A 10062-nucleotide genomic window follows, 5' to 3' on the forward strand; every position below is an offset into this window, starting at 1 on the left:
CCCCCTCCAGCTGACCGCCACACCGCCCGGCCCATGCTGACAACCGGCGGGTCTTATCATTAACAGGTAATTATATGAACCTGTTATGGCTTATCATGAACTGTCTCTGCAGTTTGATGCCCCCTTCTCACATGTCTACCTGTAATCTGTGTGTGTGTGTGTGTGTGTGTGTGTGTGTGTGTGTGTGTGTGTGTGTGTGTGTGTGTGTTCGGCGTGTGTTCATGTGTGTGTGGCACGTGACTTCCTGTGTGTGTGTGTTTATGGCGGTCTGTGTGTGTGTGTGTGTGTGTGTGTGTGTGTGTGTGTGTGTGTGTTCTCCCCCCCCCCCCCCCAGAGGACCATGGCGGGGAGGGTGAAGTGGGTGACGGACATCGAGAAGTCAGTGCTCATCAACAACTTTGAGAAGAGGGGATGGCTGCCGGTCACCGACAGCGACGACTGGAACTTCTACTGGTGAGCTCCCAGTCCTCCCAGTTCACCAGTAAGACGGGGATCTGAGTGTGTAGTATGTACTGTGTACTGTGTACTATGTAGTGTGTAGTATGTACTGTGTACTACGTACAATGTATGTACCATGTACTGTTTACTATGTACTGTGTACTATGTATGTAGTATGTGTGTACTGTGTACTATGTACTATGTATGTACTATGTACTGTTTACTATGTACTGCGTACTATGTAGTGTGTAGTATGTACTGTGTACTGTGTACAATGTATGTACTATGTACTGTTTACTATGTACTGTGTACTATGTATGTAGTATGTGTGTACTATGTACTATGTAAGTACTATGTATGTACTGTGTGTACTATGTATTTAGTATGTGGTTACTGTGTACTATGTACTATGTATACACTATGTTCTGTGTACTATATACTGGGTATGTGAGATATGAAGCCTAAAAACAGTGGATTAGTGTTGCGTTAGAGTAATCAATCATGAAGGCTGGCGCAGATGTCAGAACAGCCTCAGGATTTCTGAGGTCTTCCTGAGGTAGAGAGGCAGGACTACGCAGTCTTCCCCAACCGGTTGAATCTTCTTTCTGGTCCCCCCTCTCCTCACCGTTGTATCTTCTCTCTGGTCCCCCCTCTCCTCACCGTTGTATCTTCTCTCTGGTCCCCCCTCTCCTCACCGTTGTATCTTCTCTCTGGTCTCCCCTCTCCTCACCGTTGTATCTTCTCTCTGGTCCCCCCTCTCCTCACCGTTGTATCTTCTCTCTCTGGTCCCCCCCCCCTCTCTGCCGGCCGGCCTCAGGATGAGCATCCAGACCATCCGAACGGTGTTCAGCGTGGACACGGGCTACCGCCTGTCGGACGACCAGATGGTCAACCACTTCCCCAACCACTACGAGCTGACCCGCAAGGACCTGATGATCAAGAACATCAAGCGCTACCGCAAGGAGCTGGAGAAGGAGAGCAGCCCGCTGGCCGAGAAGGACGAGGGCGGGAAGTACATCCACCTCGGTAGGAGCGCCGTCGGGTGTTCAGCGCATAGCGGCTGATCCTGAAAGTGCTGTCAGTGCTTTGGGGCTAGCTATGCTTTCATGCTAGTTAAGCTTTCCTGCTAGGTGCACATTGATGCTAGCTGCGCCTTCATGCTAGCTAAGTTTCATGATAGCTACACTTTCATGCTGACTGGGCTTGCATACTAGCTGCACTTTCTCTCAGTGTATGTGGGACGGAGGGGAGGAAGTCCCGGGTATCCTCCAGGGTGGGTCTAATTACAGTAGAGGTGAGAGCCACCTTAGCTTAGCGGTCAGAGTGTTCGCCTTCCAAACCTTGGTGCTGATTGAAGCCTCTTCTGCCCAGTGGGGGGCTATCAGAGAACCGTCGCTATAGATCACACATAGGTCGGAGGGTCTCTTCATCTCGGTCGGCCTGACGTGTTTTTGACGGTGTAATACGTTGATGTTAGGAGTGTCTGTAGTGGTGTGTCTGTCTTACAACCAGACTCGTCTCTAGCCACTGGAAACTAACTAAGAGCGTTATAAGATGCTCATTAATGTGTTGTCCAAAAAATCCATCAAAATAAAATAATTATAAACATAACATAACAGAATCGGCGATCAGAAAAAGCTTTCACTGAGCTCTCACTGAGACCAGCAGAAGCGCCGAGAAGGTTCTCCAACCTCGAGTCTCCTCATCTCCTCTCTCCCCGTCTCCTCGTCCCCTCGTCTCCTTGTCTCCTCGTCTCCTCCAAGACTTCGTCCCTGTGACCTTCATGCTGCCCGCGGACTACAACCTGTTTGTGGAGGAGTTCCGGAAGAGCCCGTCCACCACGTGGATCATGAAGCCGTGCGGGAAGGCCCAAGGAAAGGGCATCTTCCTCATCAACAAGCTGTCCCAGATCAAGAAGTGGTCCAGGGACAGCCGCACCTCCTCGTGAGTACACCTCCTCCTGCTCCTCGGCCTCCTCCTCCTCCTCCTCCTCAGCATCACTGTTTACATCGTCTTCATTATCATCACCATCATCATCGTCATTATCATCATCGTCATTATCATCATCGGCATTATCCAGCTCATAATAACGCCTGTATAACTAACGCACACACACACACACACTCACACTCACACTCACACTCACACTCACACTCACACACACATACACACACACACACACCTCCCCCTAGAGGTGATGCTTTGCATAGATTTACATAGAGGAGGGTGTGACCTGTTTTCAGTTGGGACTGATTAGGCTTTGTGTTGAAACCCTTCATGGTCTCACCGTTTGGCTGCAGTTCAACCCTCGGGTTTTACTTACTGCAAAGTACACAACCAATCATGTTTTTTCACACTGCTTTGTCACACTACACACTACATAATTTGGAATAGAATAGTAGAATAATAGATTGAAAGTTACTTCAGTTTTGTATCTTTACTTGTGTCTTAATTGAACAAATGTCAGCTTTTGTGAACTTATACTGCTTTGGTTGTCCATTGGAATCATTTTAATCGCTAAGTGTTTGGACTTGTGGCTGCAGGTTTATGGCGGCCTCTAGTGGCAAGGAGGCGTACGTCATCTCGCTGTACATCGACAACCCGCTGCTCATCGGAGGCAAGAAATTCGACCTGCGGCTCTACGTCCTGGTGACCACCTACCGGCCGCTCAAGTGCTACATGTAGGCTATTAAACCAGCTAGTAAAGGGCTATTAAACCAAATAGTTAAGGGCTATAAATCATTAAAGGGTTTGTACATCACAATGCATCAGCAGATTTTCTGGCAGCGATACTCCATCTTGCCATTTTGAGAGAACTCAGAAGGTTGCAGTCATTTAAACCCTAAATAGACGTAAATATACTGTATCCTAGGCTAATGAGAAACACTGGCAGTTTGGAACACAACAGTGTTACCAGTTATACCACATATATGGAAATAATTTACTATACAATGACAGCCCCATACATCACATGTTCATTCCTAGTCTGTACACTATCTCCAGACTAAGGCTGTTAGCCGCTAGCTATGGTATGAACTATAAACTCCGCCTTAGTCAAACATGCAGTGAGTCATGTTTACCTGCAGAATGAAGTCAAACAATGTGAGACGGATGTCAGGCGGTGGAAGGGAGTGTTCTCATCATGATAGGGTTATCATATCGTAGGCCTCAGCTCTATGTTACGTTAGAGCAGACACAGGATGTGGTGCAGCTATGAGTACTTGGAGTATATAGTAGCCTAGGCCTTTATCTTGACCTTTATATCTAGAGGATATAGTAGTCATACTCTTTGTTGAATATGAAACTTCACTCACTTCGTAAAAACTTAGTGGGAATTGTGAATCATTACTCCAATTTCTAAATTTTGTAATGGCTCCCACTATCCATTTAGGTTTTAGGATCATAATCATTCAAATGAGTATTTTTAATTAGTGAATAGAATCAGTGAGATCATCCATTGATTGTGTCTGATCTGCTGTGAGTTCTCCTAAACGATAATAGTGTTCACAGAACACGTAGCTCTTGTATAATAGATATTGTGTGTGTTCCAGGTACAAGCTGGGGTTCTGCCGCTTCTGCACGGTGAAGTACACGCCGAGCACCAGTGAGCTGGACAACATGTTCATCCACCTCACCAACGTGGCCATCCAGAAACACGGGGTGAGAACTCATCATCATAACGATTCATGACTGTTCATACATCATACATATATATAATGACAGACAATGTTAAGACTCCACCGTCACACACATTCACAAACCACGGTGCCGTGGTGAGGGGCGTGCACGGTGCGCCGGTGAGGGGCGTGCACGGTGCGCCGGTGAGGGGCGTGCACGGTGCCGCGGTGACGGGCGTGCACGGTGCCGCAGTGACGGGCGTGCACGGTGCGCCGTTGACGGGCGTGCACGGTGCGCCGGGGTGAGGGGCTGCGGTAAACGAGCGTGGTAAGGAGTGTGCACGTGACGGTTGCAGGACGACTACAACCACGTGCACGGGGGCAAGTGGACGGTGGACAACCTGCGGCTGTACCTGGAGAGCACCCGGGGCCGGGAGGTGACCGGGCGGCTGTTCGACCAGATCCACTGGATCGTGGTGCAGTCGCTCAAGGCCGTCGCGGTGAGTGGAGGAATGCACACACGGTGTGTGTGTGTCTGTGTGTGTGTATGTCTGTGTGTGTGTGTGTCTGTGTCTGTGTGTGTGTGTGTGTGTGTGTGTGTGTGTGTGTCTGTGTGTGTGTGTGTAACTGTGCATTGCAACTGATAAGGCTTTATAGGCTGAAAAAATCAGAAACTTTATTGATAAAGGAGTTCCTCTTTGTGTTGGTGAATCACTCCTTCCTGTTCCACCTCCACTTCCCTTAATGAGATCCGTGAGGCTGCTCACTCACTCACTCATTCACTCTTCTCTTCTCTTTTTCTCTCTCTCTCTCTCTCTCTCTCTCTATCTCTCTCTCTCTCTCTCTCTATCTATCTATCTATCTATCTATCTATCTATCTATCTATCTATCTCTCTCTCTCTCTCTCTCTCTCTCTCTCTCTCTCTCTCTCTCTCTCTCTCTCTCTCTCTCTCTCTCTCTATCTCTCTCTTTCTCTCTCTATCTCTCTCTCTCTATCTCTAGCCGGTGATGAACAACGACAAGCACTGCTTTGAGTGCTACGGCTATGACATCATCATCGATGACAAGCTGAAGCCCTGGCTTATAGAGGTGAGACACAGACACAGGTATGCACAGACAGAGAGGCATGGGGCTGTGGTCTTAGTCTTGTCTGTAGATCTCATTCACCCTCAAGGGGAGTGTGTGTGTGTGTGTGTTCTTGCCTGTGCTTTGTGTGAATGGATAATTGAATAGATTGAATATTATAGTATTGAGCAGTTATAGAAGATAATAACTTATTTATAAGAGAACTTCAGTGCTTTATTGTATCAACAAAACGACAACACATGTTACATTAAAACATGAAATGACTTGAGTATAAAGTTCTAGGTTGTGAGGAACATAAAGTGGGTGTGGTTGGAGAGTAATCCAGTCCCAACCAGCTGCAGGTCAAACCTTTACCTTTAACTCTCCATCACATCATCGTCACAATAAGATCCCCACGCATGGTGGGTTTGTGTTCCCATTAACTCACGGTCCACTTCCTGCCCAACAACACCCAGGCGACACCGTGACCAATGAGCTCACAGCTGGTTGGGTTCATATATAAGGAAGTGCCAGGCAGCCTGTACACATCAATTAATATGGAGTCATTTAGCAGACGCTTTCAGCCAGGGCAGCGTTGAATCAGATACACGTCATTCACTGTCAGGCCGTGTCAGGGCATCTCGCTGAAGGATGCCCACAGGGAGGCTGTGGACATTTGGGATGACCTTTGATTGAAGAACCTTTGATCAGAGCCGTTTTTGTGGTGGCCATCATGTAAGTGTGTGTGTGTGTGTGTGTGTGTGTGTGTGTGTGTGTGTGTGTGTGTGTGTGTGTGTGTGTGTGTGCAGGTTAACGCCTCCCCCTCGCTGACCTCCAGCACGGCCAACGACCGCATCCTGAAGTACAACTTGATCAACGACACTCTCAACATCGTGGCGCCCAGTGGTGACATCACCGGAGACTGTCGCTGGAGCCGCACCCCGCCCCGAGAGGCCCTGGGGAACTACCAGTTACTGTGAGTACTGCTGCCGCCCTACCGAGTACTGCTGCTTCAACTACACTGAGCACTACCAAGTACTGCTGCTTCAACTACACAGAGCACTACCAAGTACTGCTGCTTCAACTACACAGAGCACTACCAAGTACTGCTGCTTCAACTACACAGAGCACTACCAAGTACTGCTGCTTTAACTACACAGAGCACTACCAAGTACTGCTGCTTTAACTACACAGAGCACTACCAAGTACTGCTGCTTCAACTACACAGAGCACTACCAAGTACTGCTGCTTCAACTACACAGAGCACTACCAAGTACTGCTGCTTTAACTACACAGAGCACTACCAAGTACTGCTGCTTCAACTACACAGAGCACTACCAAGTACTGCTGCTTCAACTACACAGAGCACTACCAAGTACTGCTGCTTTAACTACACAGAGCACTACCAAGTACTGCTGCTTCAACTACACAGAGCACTACTTATACTGTGAGAATTACTGCTTTATTCCCGAGGGCAGTACCAAATACTGTGAACTCTTGACCGTTACTAGTTCTGCTTCTTTTGGTGGCTGTGTAACACTAGCTGCTCCGCCACAGCCAGAGAGGGAAACTACTCTACACACACGAAGCCTGAAGATAAGAATGCTGAGCGAGGCAACTGCCGTGTGGCAACACGGTGACCTCATCGACGGTGACCTCCCCCACACTGGGAGCCCTTCGATAGCTCAGTTGGTAGAGCGGAGGACTGTAGAGTTAAACTGACATCCTTAGGTCGCTGGTTCAATTCCGGCTCGAAGGAGGCTAGCTTTTGTTTTGTTTTGTCCAGTAGCTTTTGAAAAGAGTCAGGAATGTCTGAGTAACTGCGCTCTGACTTTGAATTTAGAATCTTCACCAGTATCATTCGAAGGATATTCAAGACAATATATATTCAAGAAGAAGAAGATATTTGTGACATTATTTGAAGGGGCATCCTCTTAATTTGATAATGGATTGTGTTGAGTGTTGTACACATAATATATAGTACTCCACTGTTCTTTCGTTTAAAGACACCATCACAGTGAGACTTGTATGGAATTTTGCCTGCAGCTGTTGGCATTGGCTCAAAGTATGCTTTATTTTGCAACAGTCGTTGCCTTAGCGACAGACCCCAAACATTACTGTTTACCACCCAATTGTTAATTTTTCTGTCTCTAACCACCCGAAGCCTACTTCGACTATGTAAGAACGTTACTAAGAAGTTATACGATACAATACAACTTTATTAATCCCCCATAGGAGAAATTAGTTTGTTGCACTAGCCCAGCAGCAGTAGAAAAATACAGGATAAAAGTAAATAAAATACAATAAAAATACAAAGTACTAATCTAACAAAAGTAAACACTATGCTAAACAAAAATGCTAAAGTAAGAAGAAGACTAGACAAGCAGAACAAACAACAACAAATAGGGCAAACAAATAGACGGTATAAACAGTTTTAAATATAAATTATAAATTATAAAAAAGTATAAAGTGTAAATTGTAAATTATAAAGTATAAAGTGGCTAACTTCCAGAATTTCAAATTATAAAGTGGCTAAGTTCCAGGTGGCTTATTATCCAGGAGAGCAGAATCTATCTTCTATAAATACAGAGGTTACATACTGGTCATCCAGCCAAGCTTTCTATGTAGTTCATCCTGTTTCTTTAATAAACCTAAAGTGCTCTTACTCCACTTAAATGAGTACATTTACTTGCACTCCAGTTTGTTGCTGTACCGCCTGAGTTATCGAGTGTGCTGGAATGTGGAGGATAAGGTCCAGATAACAGACTCCCTCGTGGGAACAGCCAGTAAGCAGGGGGCTGATGTGTTGTCTTAGCTCAGAGAGCACCCAGTATATTGGTTTTGTAGTTTTGTGGCTGAGACAGTAGATCCAGGTTTAAGACGGCCTCCTGCTGAGCAGTGAAGGCCTCATCCTCCACCTCCACCTCAACCTCAACCTGGTCCAGGATCCCCTCAGGGTGCTCCATGTGGGGTCCTAGGAACCGGATCTGATCTAAATGATCAGATTAGGAAAGGTTTAAAGGACTCATGAAGGAAAGGTTTAAACGTCTCATGAAGGAAAGGCTTAAAGGTCTCATGAAGGAAAGGTTTAAAGGTCTCATGAAGGAAAGGTTTAAAGGTCTCATGAAGGTCTGACATACGTTGACTCCTCCCTCTCGTCTCCCAGGTATGATGAGGAGCAGGCGCTGAGCGAGAACGCCGACCGCGAGCTGCGGAGCCGCTCGGGTCAGTCGCTGGGGTCAAAGGGCGCCAAGGGGGCGGGGTCTGGGGCCGGGCAGCGACCCACCGCCGCGACCTGGAAGTGAGGTCGGGGGACGCCTAGGAGGACTTCCTGTGAACGTTACGGTGGTCCAGGATGGCTCTAGACCAGGGAAAATGAAAACTAAAGAAAAAGAGTCAAGCTTGACACGTTTTTTTATACCCTTCCATGTTTCATGGAGCTTTCCTAAACTTTATTGACAGCTGCCCAGGCACACACAAGGGCCCGGTGCTGCCCCCCCCCCACCCCCCCTCCAGCGACCCCATGCAACAGCATGCCATTAAAGACCAATCAGCGCTGGAACGGGCCGTCCAATAGGAAGAGGACCGGGACAGGCTGTCCAATAGGAGAAGGGCTGGGATGGTATCTGATCCAATCCCAGGTAGTGCTTGAAGTTGGCGGGCATGCTGAAGGACGAGGAGAAGCAGGAGGTCAGAACGTGGGCCAAGGAGAGATTGCGGCCGGTTAATCTATGCATGATTAATGATTAGGACTCGAGGCCCGCTGTGGCTAACCAGAATGTGATTGGCAGAAGCTATGGTGATCATAGCAGAACCTTCTACAGACTATGTGGACGTTTCATGAAAGTGTTATGGTACATTGCTGAATTAACAAGGCCATAGAACAGAAATTAAGTATCTTTTTATATGGCATTATAAAATACAGTATGGATTTTATGAGGCTGCTTTTTTTTTTTGATTGACTAAATGTTATTTTTCAGTTTCCATCATGTTCAGTGGATGCAGGACATGCATTTGTTTAATATCCTTGCAGCTTATCCTAGATCTGTTTGCATTATGTGTAAACTCAGCTTCTATATCTTCATGCTATGCTTTGGAATCTCAAAAATCCATGAGGTCACCTCAGCTGCCCGGTTTCTGTTGGCACCAGGAATTCAGATATGTTTTAAATATTTCCCCCCTGTTGTGACCTTATCTTGTGAACGCTTATTTTGTATTATGTTCATTTATTTTTTACTTTACATTTCATGAACATTTTCAAAAATAAATAATTGAGAATTGAAAATTTACATTACATGTAATTTTTCAATGAATAGAATGTTAAAATGATTAATAATTAAACCATACCTAATTAGTTAGGCTTTAGGATTAAAAAAAAGAAGAGAGAGAACTTTATTTGTGTGTGTGGTAACCACGGAAACACAGCCGGGGTAACCTTGACAGTTCTGAGCCCGTAATCTAATAATCTAATTCAAGTTCATGTTTGTGTGCAATTCTGGCCTTCAAGTATTGATTCTCCACGTGTCAGCTCTTTCCAGGGGTGGGATTGACTCCAGACAGGATTAAGCTTTTAAAAATGTATTAAAATAGTACACCTGTTTCATCACAGAGACGACTACACACGCACACAGACACACACAGACACACACATCAGACACGCGGGTTGGAGAGAAAGATCTGAATGTCCAGGGAAGCCATTGCTTTTAAAATGTCTGGCTTGATATTTGTCCTCCTTTTATACTCTTGACCATTATTAAAGGCTGTTCGATGATATTTTTAATTAACAGGTGTCACTGTTTAGCATTTAAATGATGTATCATTTTAAAACATTACTATTGGTGCTGTCCTTTTTGAATACATATTGTTCGGTTTAAAACATATAACATAACTATACAAATGAAGATATTAAATGTCTTTAACTAAATCATGTCACTTTCATTCA

The 10062-nt window shown here is 45.9% G+C and overlaps 1 protein-coding gene and 1 non-coding gene across 2 annotated transcripts; both read left to right on the forward strand.

Moving 5' to 3' along the window:
- Positions 1-340: 340 nt before the first annotated feature.
- Positions 341-8425, forward strand: ttll1 (tubulin tyrosine ligase-like family, member 1; the record flags this gene model as incomplete). Its single annotated transcript, XM_084482704.1, has 9 exons — positions 341-453; positions 1256-1464; positions 2202-2382; positions 2982-3119; positions 3990-4098; positions 4412-4555; positions 5058-5144; positions 5930-6096; positions 8287-8425. 9 exons carry the CDS (start codon positions 341-343, stop codon positions 8423-8425), a joined length of 1287 nt encoding a protein of 428 aa, XP_084338830.1.
- AC3HAE_033374 (transfer RNA tyrosine (anticodon GUA)) lies at positions 6795-6879 on the forward strand. Its single transcript is given in 2 exon segments — positions 6795-6831; positions 6844-6879. It is a non-coding gene; the product is annotated as a tRNA-Tyr (tRNA).
- Positions 8426-10062: the final 1637 nt, after the last annotated feature.

Source organism: Micromesistius poutassou (genome assembly GCF_964030765.1).
Source record: "Micromesistius poutassou genome assembly, chromosome: 18".
Classification (NCBI taxonomy): Eukaryota; Metazoa; Chordata; class Actinopteri; order Gadiformes; family Gadidae; genus Micromesistius; species Micromesistius poutassou.